Source organism: Seriola aureovittata, chromosome 2 (assembly GCF_021018895.1).
Source record: "Seriola aureovittata isolate HTS-2021-v1 ecotype China chromosome 2, ASM2101889v1, whole genome shotgun sequence".
NCBI lineage: Eukaryota > Metazoa > Chordata > Actinopteri > Carangiformes > Carangidae > Seriola > Seriola aureovittata.
The window spans coordinates 16,303,009-16,323,437 of NC_079365.1; the positions used below are offsets into that span (position 1 = coordinate 16,303,009).

At 42.8% G+C, this 20,429-nt stretch overlaps 1 protein-coding gene across 13 annotated transcripts in view; it reads left to right on the top strand.

Annotated features, from left to right (window-relative positions):
• The first annotated feature begins 514 nt into the window (after positions 1-514).
• Positions 515-20,429, top strand: part of wnk2 (WNK lysine deficient protein kinase 2) — a 28,028-nt gene continuing 8,113 nt past the window's right edge. For 2 of the 13 annotated variants that reach the window (XM_056397723.1, XM_056397742.1), the window contains exons 1-20: positions 515-3,318; positions 7,403-7,575; positions 8,212-8,432; positions 9,407-9,564; positions 10,523-10,611; positions 10,844-11,063; positions 11,871-12,123; positions 12,454-12,761; positions 12,880-13,794; positions 14,282-14,404; positions 16,935-16,967; positions 17,201-17,317; positions 17,498-17,920; positions 18,099-18,797; positions 19,059-19,108; positions 19,199-19,361; positions 19,453-19,569; positions 19,666-19,836; positions 20,002-20,044; positions 20,169-20,330. In XM_056397723.1, the coding sequence (XP_056253698.1) occupies positions 2,641-3,318; positions 7,403-7,575; positions 8,212-8,432; positions 9,407-9,564; positions 10,523-10,611; positions 10,844-11,063; positions 11,871-12,123; positions 12,454-12,761; positions 12,880-13,794; positions 14,282-14,404; positions 16,935-16,967; positions 17,201-17,317; positions 17,498-17,920; positions 18,099-18,797; positions 19,059-19,108; positions 19,199-19,361; positions 19,453-19,569; positions 19,666-19,836; positions 20,002-20,044; positions 20,169-20,330 (5,116 nt within the window). In that variant the 5' untranslated portion in view covers positions 515-2,640. The remainder of the gene's footprint in view (positions 3,319-7,402; positions 7,576-8,211; positions 8,433-9,406; positions 9,565-10,522; positions 10,612-10,843; positions 11,064-11,870; positions 12,124-12,453; positions 12,762-12,879; positions 13,795-14,281; positions 14,405-16,934; positions 16,968-17,200; positions 17,318-17,497; positions 17,921-18,098; positions 18,798-19,058; positions 19,109-19,198; positions 19,362-19,452; positions 19,570-19,665; positions 19,837-20,001; positions 20,045-20,168; positions 20,331-20,429) is intronic. The other 11 variants (XM_056397733.1, XM_056397750.1, XM_056397772.1 and 8 more) reach the window with 11 other exon arrangements.

The following is a 20,429-nucleotide window of genomic DNA, read 5'->3' on the forward strand; positions in this document are numbered from 1 at the left end:
TATTGCAAGACCCAGCTGGCTCATGTTGCTCCAGCAAGTATATGCTATGAAACACGCTGAAGTTTGTCATAATTATATTCAGCAATTTTGCTCAAGGCTTTGTACCACGTAAGCATGATCAACTTAAATAGGAAAAGTATTCAAATTACATTTTGATACAGAGTCCCTCTCAAAACATCAGTGCTCTTATTATTTCAGTTTTTGATTGTGCTTTGAACATATTATCAAACAAATGTATAATAACTAAATGATCACAGACCAGTTGGTTATTAGAGTTATTGGAGGTCCCTGGGCTCCAGGGCAGCTGCCCACTTCCCCCCTTTGATAATCCAGTCTAGAGCAAAAATATAAGTAATTTGATACAGTAGAACAAAGTAAACAGCCTAGATAAATGAATTGAGTCCATATTACTGTATTATTATTATTATTATAGCTGGTTATTATTATTATTAATAATAATAATAATAATAATAATAATATTGTGAGATAAAGTCTTACACTTTAAGATGATATTCACCTTTCCACTTATGACAAAGTCAAACTTTAAACTTCCGATTTGATAAGCTGAGGGTCTATAGAGACAAAGCAACTCTTCCAGACACCAGACTTCATGTTATTTTTGTATCATATTTGACACTTCAGATTAACACTTGATTATCACTCATGCAAGGTTTCTTGCATGAGTGATAATGGTACTATACATTTGTTAATAAAAATGTCAAAAGTTGGTTTTCTACCACAAGCACATCCTTTAATTCATGTATGTGTTTCAAGCAAAGTTGGCAAACCAACAGCAGCTTGATTTAGACCCAGCTTGGACCTTTATCCAACAAAACACATGTGGCCTTGTGTGACCACAAAATGGGAGCCATGTGAATGGGATGACCAGCCACCACTTTAATTGTCACATTCATGGTGTCTCATTGTAAACTGGCCCTCTTAGGTCTGGAACCACCCACTCAGTGGTTCCTATTATTTCCACTGTTTCCCTGGTGATCTGGGCAGGTTTTGTTCCTCAAAACCGACCCTATAAAATTCAAAACAATCCCTTCAGGTTGATCCTTGTGGAGAAAAAGATACTTTTGAGCCCTTAAGTAAAACTTCTGATCTCACAGTTCTTGTCCTTATATCTCATTACCCTTGATTCAAATGCAATGAGTCCGAATTATAGAACAAATAATTTTTTTAAAGTTTCAAAAGAGAAAAAAATGAGCCTGGTCCAAAACAGGGAAGATAATGACAATATGACCTCTGTACCCCCATATCTGACCTTTGTGTTGTCCAGAAATCTAAACACAGCAAATCTATTTATTTCATAGACTATTTGTATCTTAAGTTCTTTGAACAAATGATAGAGTTGTAAAAAAATGGGCAAACTTTAAAAGCTTATTAACTCCCGATCAGATTGAAACAATCCAATAATAATTCTGTTATCATGCATGTGTTTGAGAAAAAAAAAAAATACTTGAGCAAGCAGTTCAGGAGAGCGTCTCTGCCCCGTAGCCTCTCAGCACGGGGTCCATGTGGAGGAGTGAAACATTAAGATGTCCGGTGCGTCCTATCCAGTGTCCCATAATTCCTAGCAGCGTCCCTTTTGGTTGGTAGGCTTTAAGAGTCATCTTCCCATTGGAGGCTGAGCGCGTCACGATGAGGGCGGACAGTGGTGTGGTCCACACAGCCCGTGTCAGGGGAGGCTGAGGGTGCCGCCTAAAAGCGTGCCGAGGTATTGGTTACGTGTTGTTGCTAGGGGCGTGGGTTGTACCGTGAAATATTCTACTTTCCCCGAACCTGAAAGAGGGATGAAATTCACTGAGACAACAGTCGTAGCAGCTGGACGAGAGATGCGCTGACAGCCGCCTGCTCCGACCTGAGGGAAACTGTGCCGCAGTGAGCATAATCTGATAAGCGCCTGTGTCCATCCTGCACTCCGCTCCGGGACAACGCTATGGAGAGAGAGAGAGAATAAAAAAAAAAAGAAAAAAAAAAAACAGTACGTGCGGATAGTTAAAGGAACAATGCAGAGATGCTGAGGTCACACTTCTCGGAGCTGATTCAGGCTTTCACCCGAAACACCTGCTATTTATTTGCCTCAGCGAGAGCCCAGGTCGATGAGCGTTTACAGAGAATGACAGCTGCGCACTTGGCCGTCCCGTGATGTGTCTTTTGGAGGGATTAATGCGTGGCAGAGCCTAAACACCCTGGCCTGTCCACTGTAGGCCAGTGATCTGTCTGCGGAACATATCACCTTTTTTTTTTTCTTCCACAGGCTAGTATGCGCTGGAGAAGGGGACCCTATGCAGTGTGGAGGAAAGTGTTTTCGTGAGCTCATAGGTTAAACTGGCAATGACATCAGGCTTAACTTGAATAGCTCTGTGCTGTACTGCAGCAAGGTGGACCCGGGGCGTGAGGTGGCAAGGAGCAATGCACGCATCCTCCGAGCTGGACATTTTTGTCGGGATGTTCTCTGTGCTAAACAAATTCAAGGCATAAGGCCATATACACCCTGAGCTGGCGAACTGCGTCACTGCACGCGAGTGTTGCAGGTAGGCAGCAAACTCTCCCACCGCCGGGAGAGGAGCATGCTCATCATCTTCCTCACACAATGTCGCCGGTAGGCTGAGTCTTCAACAATTACCCGGGATGGATTCGGCGGACGATTCAAGCAAAGATCCGCCACTGGGATCCACATTTTCCTCAGCACCCAATTTAGACTCGGACATTAATGCAAATGCCTGTAGGCCTATCTATGAGAATGGGACAGACCACCATGTCAACATACAAAACGCAGCCCTGCGAGGAGCAAGTGACCCCAGCGCATACCCCTCCACAGACTACCGAGGACTCATCCGCCAGAGGTTCATCCGGCGGAGTTTGTGGGTGTCAGACTCCGAGGAGCAGCAGCCGGTGGACACGTCGGAGTGTGTCAACAGCAGCCCGGTGCTCAACATTGACCTGCGGACCATCGTTGATCGGAGTCGGACCCGGGTTCTTCAAGGAACCCGCCTGGGTCTCCAGGAGCCCCCCAGCACGGAGAGCCAGGTGGGGCTGAAGGAGAGCGTCACAGAGAGCGTGAGCGCAGATGAGGTGAAGAAAGACAGGACCGAAGCCGAGTCCAAGGCTGAGGTCGTGAACTCGGATGTCACAGGTAAAGCAGGAAGTGACGAGAACGAAGAGGAGCCCGGGATGAAGGCTGTGTCCACCTCACCTGGCGGGCGCTTCCTCAAGTTTGACATTGAGCTGGGGAGAGGTTCCTTCAAGACGGTCTATAAAGGTCTTGACACCGACACCTGGGTCGAAGTGGCGTGGTGTGAACTCCAGGTGGGTTCATGTGATCATTCAAGTCCGTCATCAATCAGCCAATAGCACCCTGTTATTACAGTATTTGTGATTGGCTTGTTGAGAAGACACCTGCCCTGAAAGGTCTTTGTTGAGTGTGCAGCCTGGGTTACTGGTGACCAACATGTGGACAACCAGGGGACTTTGTGGCGGTCATGTGGGTCCACAGCAAACACAGGACTAGTTTAATTCAACTCTAATTCATTCATTTAAAGTTGAAACAATGAGAAAATATAATGATACATTCTCACCAGATCAAATCTAACAAACTCCCAGGCCAGGGTCTTTCAGGGTATTCTGTGTATTTGTTGTTTGTCCTCCCCCTGACAGCTTCAGCAATGTGTCATTCATGTCATGAGAAACATCAGCTTAACCAGTCAGCAGCCAAACCAGTTAATTTGTGTTATTTACTTTCTTATTGATGATAACAAATGATCAAAAGAAGTTCAGGTCTGTGTGTTAATAACCTCATATTGCTGACGTGCTGTGCCGTACAGCACCCAGGTGCGATGTTGTTTTACCCCATTCTGTTTTCCATCTTCTGTCTAGTTTATGGGCCATCATTAAACTCTTTTTCTCCCTGGGCAACCGAGGAAAAGTATATCGTTCAGAGTATTGTTATAGTTCAGATAGGAAAGGAAGAAGATGTTTATTGCTTATGTAGCTTTTGACTCTTTGTCAGTTCTCACATTACACCAGGTTTCAGTTGTCTACATGTTGTCATGTAGTTTTGTGTCGTCCAGATTTACAGCTGCCGTGATTTTTTCTAAACCTACTATGAGGTGTCCAGAGGTACAGAGCTTAGTTTACAAAGACCTTATAAAGTCTGTACTCCTCTTCTGAATACTTCCTTGACTAGATTTGTATTGAATGCCTTCTGCTCCTCAACAGTATTCAGTCCTTATACACAATGTCAGCAGTTGAAGATGATTACAAAGTATTTTAGCAGGGGCTATTATACAGCAAACACATAGCTTCATAGCAGTGACAGCTTTCTGTATCACTAATCTGTGTATGTGGTAATCTAATGATCAGTTTAGATACTATCCATGTGATATACAGATTAGCCTGGAGGCAGACCTGTAGACATTGGTTGCCCTTTCAGTGCTCAAAATGTGCTAAGCTTTTGCGGTCAGTCCAGAGCAAATTACTGCCAGGAGATTATATTTGAAAACAGTAAATTAAGTATAATACAGCTGTGAGAACTACAACCTTTTTACAGTATTCTCTGGTGAAACAGCAGCACAGTCGCCTGTTTTGTTTTTTATTTTTCAAAAAAACAATGTGGACACATGCACATCTTAGATTTCAACTTACTCAGCCTCTCTGTCCTTTTCAAAGTTCATTGCTTTGTCCTAAGAATTTATAAAACACTTTCTTTTCTTATGGATTTATTGAAACACATGTTCATTGTACTGCCTTAAGTATATAAACAATCTGTTAAGTCCAAAACGGTTTTTGCAGCAGTATGCTTTTTTTTTTTCCAGCAAATAATTTTAGCACACTTTAAGCTGCTTGTTGTATTGTTTTAGTCAATGCACTGGCTGGTTCTTATATACTGGGGTTTAGACATTTTGCAGGCACCAACAATGTCAATCAAGATGGCTCAGGCTGAGTCAGCACCCCAACATCATTTTAAGAATCTTCAATTTACATTAAATGATCATAATAAGAATAATGTTTGGGAGTCAGCCCCTAGTTGATTGTGCGCAGGGTAATGTAGCCCTGCTGGGGACTGTGTCATCCATGTCTCCCACACAGTGGGTGAGAGAGTCCTGAAGAGGGCCATGGGTAATTTAAAGTATAGGTCCTGGTGACATCCCAGGTTTAAGCCTTGGCTCTCTACTTTAGTAACTTGTATTGAATAAGAGTTCACAGTATTGCTCATACTGAAATAACACATTAAAATTCAGTCATTTGAGTCTTCATTAGGGATTTAAAGGGATTTAAAGTGCGGCTATTTTTTTTCAGTATTCCTTGTCATCTGTCAAAAGAGAAACCGACTACTGGTGTTTTTTTAAAACACTTCTACATTATTAACATGAATTTGAATTTTTTTGAATGTCGAATAGGAAAAGCATGTAACAGCAATAGTATATGCACAGTATTTGTGTATATATTTGCATTTGTGTGGCGTCCGAGCGGGTTCTTAGGAGAGCTCTAGTGATGATTCAACCATTCAGTCCCTGGAGGTGAGGCCTTGCCCTTCAGAGCTTCTGTGCATGTGTGGCTCGCTCACAAAAAGCTGCTGTAACCCAAATGCTGTGTGTGTGTGTTTGGGGGTAGAACTAAGAGTGAGACAGCAGAAAACGGGATGCTTATAGAAAGATTTATAAATCAGATTTGAAGAGGAGCTGGTGCCCGGTGTTGAGCAGGCCAGACAGCTAGTCTTGTTACTTATTTATCTACTTAATGATGATCAAACATCTGCTGAGCAAGTTGTTTACCCGAAATTTACAAATTATGCAACATAATTTAGTAAAATGCCAAAATACTTTTTCACTTGTTATTATTTGTCTTGTTTGATGGCTTAGTAATGAATGCTAAACATGGATTTATACCCCTGTGGTATTACCACACAGATGTGTCTGGAGAGTGAATCCTGCTGATGCAGCCCTCTGCACCAAGACAGGGAGAGAGCGAAAGGGTGGGCTCATCTAAGGACAGCGTGTAAGAAGTATATTACTGGATACACAGCAGAGCAAGAGATCTATATTTTCTAATTGCAGCGTTATGTGCTCAACATTCCACAGTACATTAAATACAAACATCAGTGCTGCCAACATGTGATTTACCCAGTTTTTATTGTACTGAACGACTTCTGAGTAAAGCAGATGTGTCGTAAGTGCCACACCCTGTTTAGGTCTTATCTCTGCATAGAATGTTTGATAATCTGTTGGTAAACTCCTTAGAAAATAAGGCAACGTAGACAGAGAGGTGAGATGAAGTCTAATACATTCGTTCTCACTAAGAATCAGCATTATGAAGGTAGCTAAAGCAGGAGGCGTATCGTTCACAATGCTGCACATAATCTAAGATGCATTAGGTTGCACACTGCATAGGCTGCTATGGACTGTGGATGAAATCTAATTCCCCAGCATCATTCAATAATCAATGACAAAAGATGTACAGTAGGTTATTCTGCACCCAAGAGATTTAAATGCACCCTCATTGTTCCCATTAAAATGTGTCTGTGAAAGACAGTAGGAAAGGAAATCTGGTGGCCATGTAGCATTTGTCGTGGTTAAAGCCAATGGGTTGTATCTGCCATGCTGACGGGAGAGAAATGTAGAAGATGTCAGCTGTTTTACTATTTTTTTTTTTACAACAGTTCAGGGAAGACAGGGGCCAGAATATTGATCCAGCATACACAGATTCACTCAGGTTTGTACATCCAAAGATGTAAGATTGAAACTAATTGTAAAACACTGATCAGTTCAAATACAGAGTTCTTGAAATTTTGAGCTTTAAGATAGAAAACTATATATTTCCAGCTTACTCTTAATGGTTTGTTTTTGTTCCTTTATTCACCAGCAGCACATTTGATGGACAGACGTGTCTGTTTCTGTATTATAACACCAGATTAAATTCAGCTTTTACTTATCAGTCTTCTGAAAATAAAGTCTGTATTCTACTCATAGGTCTGAGGTGTTTTAGTGCTGTGTGTGTTTTATACACAGTGGGGAAAAAAGAATAACTGGTTCAGACCCCCATGTCTACCCACTCAAAATACCAAGATTGTGTTCACTCTAAACGTGAGCCACAGCCAATTCTGACAGAGCCCCACTCCTGAAGCAACAATGTGCTATTTAAAGGAGGTTAAAAAAGGAATTGTATCTCTTCAATTACCACTTTATATAACAAAAACTCCGAAAATGACGACGATTCAGCCCCCTCTCTCCTCCTCCACCACCCCTCAAACTTGTTAAATTTAGACAAATTGACTACTCCTGGAGCTCGTTCTCTGATAAGGCTCCAGAATATTGAAAAAAAAAATGAGTGGGCGAACTTCGACTTCACGATTTCTCATTTTAAAAAATGAATTGTCTTTCTCCATTTTCCCCAGGAACGGAAACTGTCAAAAGTTGAGAGACAGAGGTTTAAAGAGGAGGCAGAGATGTTGAAGGCCCTCCAGCATCCCAACATTGTGCGATTTTATGACTTCTGGGAATCACCGGTGAAAGGGAAGAAGTGTATCGTTCTGGTGACAGAACTAATGACCTCAGGGACACTAAAAACGTAAGAATCACTATGAAAATGCCAACGAAAACAGCTGTTGTTTGAGATATCTTGGTATGCTCCCCATTTTAGCCAATGTCCTTTTTAACTTTATATTTGACTGTAAATCACTGTTCATGAGATGCAAATATTAGTCTCTTATTGCTGCTTCTTACAGTAACAACCATTAGACTGACATCATGTTGATCAAGTTACATGCCAGCTGAATGACGCCATTACAGTAAATCTAATGCTAGACTGTGTGGAGGCTGAAACTCCATGATATTATTCATGCAAAAAATAAAATGAATAGCTGTGATTTTAGCATTGTTTTTCTCACTCAAAATATAATCAATAAAACATACACAATGGGACATTTTTTTTTAGGCAGCCAAAATGAGGAGATTAGTTTGAAAATAGAATAGTCATCAGAAATTCTTATTAAATGTGTCTTTGTAGCTCAAATTAATGAAAGCAATAACAATTGGCAAAGGAGAAACAGTTTATTGGAAACATTTTATCAACATAGTGGCTAGCTAGGGACATATCATGATATGTCCTGCTGCCAGTTACCATTCAATGTATTTAGAAAATGCTTTTGCCTGGTGTCAACTGGCACATCTCAATCGTGATAATGGTGTTTATATTTTCTCACAGGTATCTGAAGCGCTTTAAGGTGATGAAGCCTAAAGTTCTTAGGAGCTGGTGCAGACAGATTCTCAAAGGCCTCCACTTCCTCCACACAAGGACTCCGCCAATCATCCATAGAGACCTCAAGTGCGACAACATCTTCATCACTGGTCCTACAGGCTCTGTCAAAATAGGAGACCTGGGCCTTGCAACACTGAAGAGGGCCTCCTTCGCTAAAAGTGTTATTGGTTAGTCATTAGCAAGTTGGCAAGACAGTGTTTTATTGAATTGTGACGAACAGAATATTTATTTCAAACCTGCAATAACTTGTTTGGGCCACTTGGGGGCAGCGGAAACATGCTGTAAACACAACAACATCACCTTTTAAGTTGAAATTGTAGCCTTGGCTGCCTATTTACATAGACAGAAGATATGGAGCAACATTAGCATTCATTTGGAGTCGTGATTATGGTAACCTGATGAATGTAACGCCAATATTCACTCTCCTTTTAGCTCTGTTTTGTTCTCCTCCAACTCCTGAAGGAACTACCTGACTCTTAAGCTCACCAGGTAGTTCATAACTGTCTCTGTCTGCCGATTGGTGCTGGACAGGTAGTGTATGGTGAGTTCTTAGAGATTTTTCACTGAAAAGAGCTGCCTGCTGCAGCCTCAAAACAATGCTGACGAGAGAGGTGAGAGTTCCAAAACAGTGAAGTTATGGGCCATAAAAAACCAAAGCAATGACCTGAAAGACACTTAAAAGTTCCTTAGAGCTGAGGAGAACTGCAGAGTCGGATGAAAAGTCTATATGTTATGTTATTAAATGTTACAGACAAGGATAATTAAATCCTTCCCAGTGCACAATTTTGCACTGGGAAGGACTGTTGAAGGACAGTAACTGTTTTGGTTCATAGTATCTACTTTAAGCCCATATTAGTTTGGTCGAAGTTTTCTCAAATAGCTTAATGCTAAATAATCATGAAACAGATATTTTTGTAAGCTCTTATTATTGTGTACAAGTTGCACAGAACATCCAACATTTACTTTTTTTTTTCAGTTTCAGCTAATTCTCTTGTCTGTCATTTGCGCAACTAGAAAATTATTGGAATCATGATTTAACTGGTGTGTTGAATTTCAGTCCTTGACCCTGGTATTGATCGCAGTGAAATATAATGAAACACTGATAACAGTGTGTGAGTTCAGAATTTATCACCGTCTCCAGGCACTCCAGAGTTCATGGCCCCAGAGATGTATGAGGAGCATTACGATGAGGCTGTGGATGTCTATGCCTTTGGGATGTGTATGCTGGAGATGGCCACCTCAGAATACCCCTACTCTGAGTGTCAAAATGCTGCACAGATCTACCGCAAAGTCACAAGTGTGAGTTCACGTTCAAAAGTGTTACACTCTGTCATTGCTACTACAACCATTTCAAGTTAGTGTTCGAAAAGGTTTTGAAGATTATGACTAATATGATATATACTAAAATTGTTGTGAGGGACTGGCAGACAAGCTTGCAACTAATTACAAATAATTTCACTATCAATTAATCATTTATTTTTAATTGACTCATTAACCACACACTCTTTAAAATGTTAAATTTTGAATTTGATGACACCAAAACCCGATTATTATTCAAACATAGTGATGAAATGGACAAGAAACAAATATTCACATGTTTTGTAACTTTAAGTATGTGACTTTTACTGAACAGCGACCACTGTGGCTACAAAATGATAGCCATGTAATAGGCTAAATGCTAAATGCTTAACTTTGCTGTAAGTGATGGTTAGCACTTATCTTAAAATGCTAAATGCTAACAAAGCTAAATATGACAGTGGCACAAGTGGAGAAGCGTCGTAAAGTCAGTGAACTGACACAGTAGCTATATTGACCTCAAGTTTGCTAACATTAGCTAACATTTGCCATGAAAGCTACTTCTCATGTCTGAGCAAGTAAGCCTGTAGCAGCAAAATCATTGAGTGTCTTTTACTGAGCGATGGAATTTGACTATTTATTTGTTAGAGGAAAAGTGTTTTCTCTCAAAAGTCCAACTTTAACCACTAAATTATTTTATGACTCAGCTATAGCCTAATAATGATAATTTTTTTGTGGATCGACTAATTCCTCAACTAAATGTTGCCTTGCTCCAAAAGTCGCTCTGTGTAGCAGTAACTCCTTTATTATTTATTATTTATCCCCATAGTTGAGATGTTTAAGAAAAACTAAAGTGCTTTGGAGTATCTGTATTTGACACAGACAGTCACATGCTAAGTACTGCTGCTTTGAGTGTGACACTTGGTAAGCTGAGAGATATTAATGCTGGTTTGTTTTGCAGGGGGTGAAACCTGCTAGCTACGGTAAAGTCAGCGACCCTGAAATTAAGGAAATAATCGGGGAGTGCATATGTCACAGATGGGAAGAACGGTAAGTGGAGCAGGATCTTTGACACTGTCTCAGGGCTTGTGACGCATTTTATATGTAGGTAGGGGTTGTTTTGTTTCTGTTCATGCATTGTGACATAAATACCTGTGTATGACTCTTGACGCATTTTCTGTGAAAGTGACAGTGTTTCTTTGTGTTGTGTAGCCTTAGCTTTTTCTGTCTCTGTGATGTTCAGTCTAGGTGAGTAGCTGGTGTTTTTGTATATTTCCTGCAGGTACTCCATCAAGGACCTCCTGAATCACGCGTTCTTTGCAGAGGATACAGGCGTGAGGGTGGAGCTCAATGAAGAAGATGATGGGAAGAAATCATCTATTGCTCTAAAGCTGTGGGTTGAAGATCCTAAAAAGTTGAAAGGAAAATACAAGGACACTGGTGCCATTGAGTTTACCTTTAACTTGGTGAATGAGGTCCCAGAGGTTGTCGCCCAAGAAATGGTAAACAAATATTTTCAGTTACAGAAAGACTAATCATATTTTGTTAGCCGACAGACATCAATTTTAGAGTTTGACTTTTTCTTTATTAGGGGTTAACTCTATTAATATTACTTTAGTCTGGTTTAAATGTCCCTGCTCTCTTCTCACCTTGGCTTTTGTTGTAGTCCCCACTCTGGGTGGTTTCTTTTGTCAACTTGGCCATACTAATTGGCTGGCAGGTGTCTATTAAAATCCTTCGACAGTTCAAAAATAGTTGTAATTCAGTGTGTAAAGAATATTACCATAGCAACAATACCTCTGCCTTTTACAATATTACCAGTTATCTGTCGCTGTTTGCTGAACCACAGGTTAAACTGGCTACAAAAAAACTGAAAAACTGGATGATGATTGGAGCACAGTTTCTTTCTTTGCATGTGATAAGTGGTTGTAGTATAAGCATAATAATACACAGTGAGGTAGTGGAGGAAATGCTTTGGATATATTAGGACAACGTTTTGTGGAGTATTAACTTTGTAGTGTAATTCCACTATATACTGTGGGTTCTTGAATGTAGTCTAAGTGTCATATAATGATGCAGTTGTCTTAATTTTGGAACACAATCTCAGGCGCTTTTAATTAGGTGTACTTTAACTGGGAGTAGGTCAGTGGTCTGTAATGTACGCTCTGTAATGATATACTTGAGGCATGTACTGTATTGATTGAAACTGGAGTTGATATGTTGATTTATTACATACAGTAAGTCGTCGAATTACAATGTTGATGCAGTTTGCTCTGATCTGCAGTGAGAATCTTACCTGTATCCTGTAGGTTGAATCAGGTTTTTTCCTGGACTGCGATGTGAAGATAGTTGGGAAGTCCATCCGAGACCGTGTGGCCCTCATCAAATGGAGGAGGGAGCGGACTGTGTCGCCAGGAAATGGTGAGGCGCAGCAGAACCTGCTGCAGGTGCCCAGTACCGGTGTGCCACAGGGAGCCACATTAGCCACGACAGATTATGAAGACCAAGAGGTGGAGCCACAGACTCTGATCTGTGCTGTGCCAGCCACCACATCTACCACATGTGAGAACCTGAGCAGAAGCACACATGAACGTATCATATGGCATACAACCTCAGGCTCTTGTAATAAATTGAACCACTGGTCTAACTCATTCAGCCGTTAACAGGACTGACTATGACGTAAAATGGTTAAATTGGTATGCATGAATGTAAGAGAGAAACACGGCTTCTGACCAGCACCTATTAGTCAGCAATGAGACATCATCAACCAGCTTTTGAATTTTAATGAGACGCTACTCTACTGCCTTCTCTCCCTGTCCTTTCTCAGTGTCTGTCCTTCCTGCAGAGGGCATCGCAGTGAATCCTAATGCTTTATTCACTCTGTTATTACAGCTGACAGTGGAGTGAGCTCTACCATGCAATTAGACGAGCTCAGCAATCAGCAAAATGGGGCCTACCAGTCACTTCCAGAGCCCATTTCCACAGCTCAGATGATCTACAGTCCTCCTGCACAGGCTGACCCTCAGCTGCACCAGGGGCCCTACCAGCAACCCACAGCACAGGCCTCACATGAAAACTACACACATGCATCCATGCAGTTACACCAGGGAGCCTACCAGCAAACCACAGGTCAACTGCATCCTGGGGCCTATCAACAAACTGCAGCACAACTGCACCAGGGGCCTTATCAGTCTCAAACAGTGAGTAAAACTATTTCTTATTTCTGTGGCAACTTTCTTAAATTTTCATTTTGCTTTCTGAGTTTTCTGAAATAACAATAACATTTTTATTTTCTTTCTTGCAATGATACCTGATCAGCGTCACTATAGTGATCCCTTTGTATGCCATAACAACCTGCTCATCACTGAGAGCGCGTTGTGTTTTAGGCGTGGAAGCGCTTCCCTGGTTGAGATGTTACGGTGTAGGACACACCCTCTCACCAAGACAATGAGCCCAAGCCCCTGCCTATGTCCGTCACAGGATCTGGCTTCAACAAATAGCACAGAGAGCTCAATGCATGCCACAGACTACCTATGCTCTATCTCTGCCCACAATCTGCCATTATTATCTCCTCTGTTGTCCCCCCATAGACACTCTGATCATGACTCAGCAAGTCATTTTAATTCACCTCTCCTTCCCCTGAATTTACAACCTCCCTCAGAGCTCCATCAGAGCGTCCCACGGAGCCCACAGCCCCACCGCCACTGCAAGGCTTGCATGCCTCTCCTCCTGAGAGATAGCACGAAGGAAGGTGAATCTCTGGGACACATACGCTCTTTCTCCACATCCACCCAGTTCACTCCAGTCTCTAAGCCAGGCTCACCTCCATCTCCTCATCTGTCAAGGACTCCTTCAGTCACTCTCCCTCCTCTTTTGAGATCAACTTCTCCCCCATCGTCAAACAGTCAAACAACCCCGTTTAATTCAGCTTCACATCTTTCCCCACCCTCACAAGTTGTGCTCCCATGGAGTTTGTATGAAGGTGCAGATCTCACTCTTCTCAACCACTGTCTCCATCACATCGTGGGTCGCAGGACCAGTTCTCCCATCCTCTCGGAGAGAGTCTTTAATCATCCAGTTCACAGCCATGGGGAGGTTGGGGGTGCTTCCTCCTCCGTATTTGAGCGTATAGACAAAAGTCAGAGCCTGGAGGTCCCGCTCTTCTGTAGCCCAAATCTGGACAGGAACCTGATGTTACTGCGACAGAACAGCAAGGGCAGACTGGATCCACTGGTAGGTTAGAGAAGGAGATTTCATTTAGGCTAAATAGCGGCATAGCACCAGCCTGCTGTATCGTTCATGAACCTGGCAGCTGCTTTGCTCCTACAGCTTTTCCATGATAATAGCAAAGTTCAAGAGCCAGTCCCTGCTCCTGCTTAATCCCCAATAAGGATTTAATTTCTGGTCTCAATTTTGGATAAGGTCAGAACATAGCAGGACAGTGTGGCAGCATACAAAATAAGGCGCTAGCAGAGTGTATGGCAGTGAACATGTTGGGTGGCTGAGGAAAGATTAATGCTGTAACTTCCATTTTCCATTTCAGCTTACTTTCTTAAACCTTGCCCGCTGCATCGCAACTCCTGCTTTGACGCGTTGAACATTTTAACCTTGTGCTGGATTTATTATAGTAAATACACAAACATCATCTTCTGTTCCATAGTGAGTCATATCATATTATAAATAGGATCCAATAAATGTCACCTCTCTGTGTTTCTGACAGACAGTTTCTGCTCCACCTACGCCAGCCCCTACTGCACCCCAGAGTAGACAGACAGCACAGAGTTTTCCAGCTGCAGCCCCCACTCTACAGACACAGGTTACTGTGCAACCCGGCCAGGAGCAGGTACTGCATGCATCTAACTGCGACAGGCCCTGGCAACAGCTGTAGTGAGAGACACAAAGCAGAATTAGGAAGAAACCGTTTAGAAGTCACCTATTGTAGCCCAATCAGAGCCACCTTCCTAGATCATAATAATATTTGTTATTATTCATTATTTATTATTATTATTATTATTATTTATTTGGATCCTGATTGGCTGTTACTGGTATGAAAGCTGCTCTTCCTGGGAAAAAGTAGCTACAACAGATTCATGAAATTAAATAAGTTCAATAAATTAGACGTAGAATATAGAATAGAATATAAATGAGTTTGGATTGCTGGCTGCTCTAAATAAAATAGCAGGTTTTTTGTTTACAACGACTTAGCACGTTTGGAATGTGGACGACCTGTATGGTCACTCGCTACTATATTAACTTTGCTTATTTGACATCCAAAATGACTAATTCTGGAGTGGGCGTGCTGTGTCAGCTGTTGAGTGCGCTACAGTCAACTAAAACACAAAAACATACATGAAACTAAAGTCTCTTTCTCAGATTAAATCGAAGGCAACTGGACTTGTATTTGTCTGTGGAAGACGTTTCGCCTCTTATCCAAGCGGCTTCATCAGTTCTTATGTATTGGTCTCTCTAGTCCGCACTAGTCTGACCAAGAAAGTGGAGTAGGACCCAGGTATTTAACCTCTTGTGGGTGGGTCCACCAGGGTACCTGTGAAAGTACTGGTTTCACCTGACCATTGTTGTGGTCTCATGTGGACGACCGTCGTTAGGGTCAGGTGACCCTGTTGTTATCCCGTGTGAACGACAGTCGTTAGGGTCAGGTGAGCCCCTGGTGGATGACGATCGTTGAGAGTCGTCTGAGGTTATATTGTTGACTCTCCTGGGTACCGATGAAAGGGCGACATTGTAGATGGGGGATAGATGGTGTCGCAGACCCCTTCCCCTGTTTAGCGATGGCCTCTCCACTTTTACATAGATGGCTTCCTTGACTCCCCTTTCAAACCATCTGTCCTCCCTGTCCAAGATTTTGACATTGCTGTCTTCAAAGGAGTGTGCCTTTTCCTTTAGGTGGGAGTAGACAGCTGAGACAGGGCCTGAAGAGTTTGCCCTTCTGTGTTGGGCCATACGTTTGTTTAACGGTTGTTTTGTTTCCCCAGTATATAGGTCATTGCACTCCTCACTGCATTTGACCGCATATATCAGGTTGCTTTTTTGATTGTGTGGTGTTTTGTCTTTGGGATGTACCAGTTTCTGCCTGAGCGTGTTACTGGGTTTGAAACATACAGGGATTTGATGTTTGTTAAAAATCCTCCTGAGTTTCTCTGAGACCCCAGACACGTATGGAATGACGATGTTTCTGCATTTATCTTTCATTTTCTCAGCATCCTCCGTGTTGGTATTCTTCCTGGAGCGTGTTCTTGTTTTGCCAAAAGTCCAACTCGGATAGCCACAAGTTTTCAGAGCTCCCTTTAGATGTTTATGTTCTTCTGCTCGGGCCCGAGTGGAGGTTGGTATGTTGTCAGCCCTGTGTTGCAGGGTTCTGATCACACCCACACAGGGAGGACAGATAACATAACATAACCTCAGACGACTCTCAACGATCGTCATCCACCAGGGGCTCACCTGACCCTAACGACTGTCGTTCACACGGGATAACAACAGGGTCACCTGACCCTAACGACGGTCGTCCACATGAGACCACAACAATGGTCAAATGTAAATGTAAATGTAAATGTACTTTATTTATAAAGCCCTTTACAACAATCCTTTCGGTGTACCAAAGTGCTTTACAACAGATAATAAGTGCAGAGATAAATAAATGGAAAACAATTAAAAAAAAAAAAATAATAAAAGAACAATAAGAGCAATAAAATACAACAAAATTGATTAAGAAAAGATTGTAAAAAGTGTCGTCATACTACTAGGTATTGAAGGCCATCCTAAATAGGTGGGTTTTTAAGCTAGCTTTGAAGCGGCCCAGGTCAGGAATAAGACGGAGCTCGGTGGGGAGCTTATTCCAGAGCCTAGGGGCAGCAACAGAAAAGGCTCGGTCACCCCAGTGGTCAGGTGAAACCAGTACTTTCACAGGTATCCTGGTGGACCCACCCACAAGAGGTTAAATACCTGGGTCCTACTCCACTTTCTTGGTCAGACTAGTGCGGACTAGAGAGACCAATACATAAGAACTGATGAAGCCGCTTGGATAAGAGGCGAAACGTCTTCCACAGACAAATACAAGTCCAGTTGCCTTCGATTTAATCTGAGAAAGAGATAACTATGACCTGGACGAATGAGAACTTGCACAGACACATGAAACTAAAGTGCAATTTAGAGGCACCAACCATCTGAAAACACACGCTTTGTAGGGCATCTGTGGGTGAGGTGGGTAAAAAGTTCACCTGAGTTCCCCTCTTTAAATGCTTCATCATATACTGTATATCTATATATATATATATATGTGTGTGTGTGTGTGTGTGTATGTGAATGGCTTTTCATTTGCTTTGTGTTTCCTTCCCATTTGTCTTTCCTCCCTGTAGTGCCATCTCCAACCAGCTGCTGTCCTGCCCCAGGTAGAACCATCATCTTTTATAACTTACTGTGGGCTATGGTTCATACACTGCAAACCACACAGAATAACTGAATCATAGACTGTCTACCTGCCCTGTAGCTCCCTTTTATTAAAGTTGAGCTTTAGACCAGAATATCTTGTCAGTTTAATGGAGAATTAGCTGGTACGTCCATCAAAAAAAGTCATAATCTCCAGTCAAAGTAAAAAAAAACAATATTTGATTTTATTCCTTAGCTGTTATCTGCTGACCAGCCTACATCTCATCTGAGTCCTCCTGACATATCTGCCAGTTTTCCACAGTCAGTCTCCAGTGCTCCTCCCCCACTCCTGCCCCTCCAGATCAGCACACAGGTGTGTTGTGGTAGAGGTAGAAACGTAAGGTAAAACTAAGATAGAGACAGAATAAACATCCTACAAATGTTAATACAGGTTACAGGGTTGAGTAATTCATAAAGGGCCTGTGTGAATGTTATTTCTATCGACTGGTTGTCTTTGTTCATTGTATATCCATTTTCCCTCTTTCTTTCCCAGTTTCCCTCACCATATCCCGTTGTTAAAACAGGGGGCCACAAGCCCCCTCCCTTCTCCCAAGCTCCTCTGCCATCTGCCTACAGCAGCAGTGGCCCTTCTATGTCTAGCACCTACTACTCACCCTCACCCCACCATCCCTCCCTTCCTCTGACCCCTCATGCTGCCTTGCCCTCTATACCTACTCTAGGAACCCCTCAGACCCCTCTGTCCACAGCTCAGCACGTGCCCAATATGGTGCTCCCAATTCCACTTCTTACCATGGCCATGCCCCCTGCAATGCCCCAGCAGCAGGGCGGCCCTGCTCCATCTCAGCCAAACCTTTGTAGCTTCCATTCCACCCATTACTTACCTCTCTCCCAGGTACGAACCACCCCATACCCCGCCCCCCACCCTGAGCAGGAAATGGCTGAGCAGCCTATCCAGGTGAATATTTGACTCAGTTCTCACTGTAATGGCTGGTCATGGGAAATCTGTAATAGTAAGGTGGCAATCGGTCTTAACCGTTGGTGTAGTGCATGCAGGCCATGCGTTTGGGCATTTAAAGGTAAACAATATTTGTACTGACTGATGAACAATTCCCTAAATGTGCTCTCTTTTTCAGGTACAGACGATTGCTCCACAGGGGAATTTGGGAGATGTTCAGCTTTTGGCTCCGGTCCACCCCGTCTTGCCTTCTGTTCAGACTTCTCTCTGGGGAAGTGGGGTTGATGCAGAGACTACTGCAGCTGGCCTAGACTTAACTGTAGGTCCTGCAGTTCCATCTCCAGTTCCAGCCCCAGCCTCAATGTCAGTCTCAGCTACAGTTCAAGTCGAATCCCAAGCACCGGCACAAACCCCAGCTATGGTCCCAGCACAAAGCCAACCACCAGTCCCAGTATCAGCTCAAGCTGCAGCCATGCCGCAAACTCAAACTCCAGCTTCAACTCCAATGCAGGTTCCAATAGCAGTACCAGCTCCAGCCTCAGCCCCAGTTAAAGCACCAGTCTCAGCATCAGGTCCTGCTTTTGAACCACCAAAAGTCTCATCTACAAGCTCAGACACGTCTTCTGTTATTGGCAAACCCCAACACACAGGTTTAGTCTCGGCCCCAATCCCTGTCACCCTACCAGCCCCAGTGCAATCTGCAGCCCCCGCTCCTGCTCCAGCTCCTGTCGCAGCTTCAGTCCTAGCTCCAGTTCTGCAGCCTACTGGCATCCAGACAGCAGTCTCATTGCCTGAGTGTGCCAGCCTCGCCACAACTCAGCAAAACCTCGAAATGACATCTGCGTCTAGCACCTTTCAACAAGAGCCCTCTGTAGAGGTACGGATAAAGCCGAAGTTTGCACCTTTTTGAGTGTAATACTGATCTATGCGTACACATTTCCTGGATGAAAATTGTCTCTGCATCAGCAATGTCTTATTATTACTCAGAAAACACGTTCAAACTGGCCGCCTTTTTTATTAAATTCACATCAGTTTTATACTTCTATCCTGATAGCAGCTCACTGAGATAAGCCATTAGGTCAAAAGCTAATAGCACACATTAACATTACTAACACTGCTGTATATTTTCTGTCTGCAGGATGTGCTTCAGGACAAACCAGTATCTTTACTGAACTATGCCTATGACAGGTGTGTGTCTCTACAGATTCTGTTTTCTCTGTAACTTACTGTGATGAAAATGTATCACCAACCAGTGTTTTCATCTTTTCTTTTTCATAGTCTCAACTCTGATGTGGCATCTGGTAAGGAAACAAGTGACGGCTATGACAGCTTGGCTAGTGGGGGGAAGGGGGATGGAAAACCCAGGAAACACCACCGCAAGTCTGCCCGTACACGTTCCCGGCAAGAAAAGACCAGCAAACCCAAACTTAGCATGCTCAATGTGAGTCGCGGTGTCATTTCAGACAACTGAAGTTACAATTTCTTAAAACTGTAATGCTTGTGATTTTAAGGTGTAACCTCTTCCACCACAGGTTTGCAACACTGGTGATAAAATGGTCGAATGCCAGCTAGAGACTCACAATCACAAAATGGTGACATTTAAGTTTGATCTTGATGGAGATGCTCCAGAGGAAATTGCCACTTACATGGTTAGTTCAGCCTCTTACCATTTATAGCTTTTGTCTTGTCCGCTGGTTATATTTGTATTTTGATATTGTTTATTTTTTAAAACTGTATGCCTACAGGTAGACAATGGCTTCATCCTTCTGTTAGAGAAGGAGATCTTCATCGACCAGCTAAAGGACATCGTGGATAAAGCTGAGGACATGCTGAATGAAGACATAGAGGGTGAAAGGGCCTCCACCTTAAGTTGTAGTCCACAACAAGGCCAAATTTCTGAGGGGCTAGAGGGAGAGGTAAGAGGGTACATACACTACACATACTTACACACTACAATACATATATTTAGACGTGGACAGAGACATATTCATGGACATGGATATAAACAAATAAATACAGAGAGGCAAAGCAAGTGGCAAGTAGCATATTCACGTAGCTTACATCTATTGATCACTCTGCAGAGTCAGCAGCCTGGAGCACCTCAGCCTGTCTATCAGCAGAACGGTAAAAAAAAAAGATTCTCTCACTAAAATGTAACCATCTGCATATTTAATAAATCCTTTTTTCATATGTGACATTCAAATTGTAAAAGCATGGTGTGGTAACTGTCTGAAATCTTGGATTGCAGTTCTTCATACAGGAAAAAGATGGTTCATAATCTGCCCTGTAGAAGAGACACCCACATCCAGCCAGGACACCCCATCTGACGGCACAACTACGCAGTCACCTGGGAGTTCAACCACCACCCAGCCTGCTGACAGCGGCATTGCAAGGCCATCTGCATCCAGAGGTGACTTTGTTTCTACAGAGCAATTTCAGCACAATGTCTGACAGCATCATGGAGCAATAGCACCACCTTGTGGCAGCTAAATGAAAGACATCCCTCAGC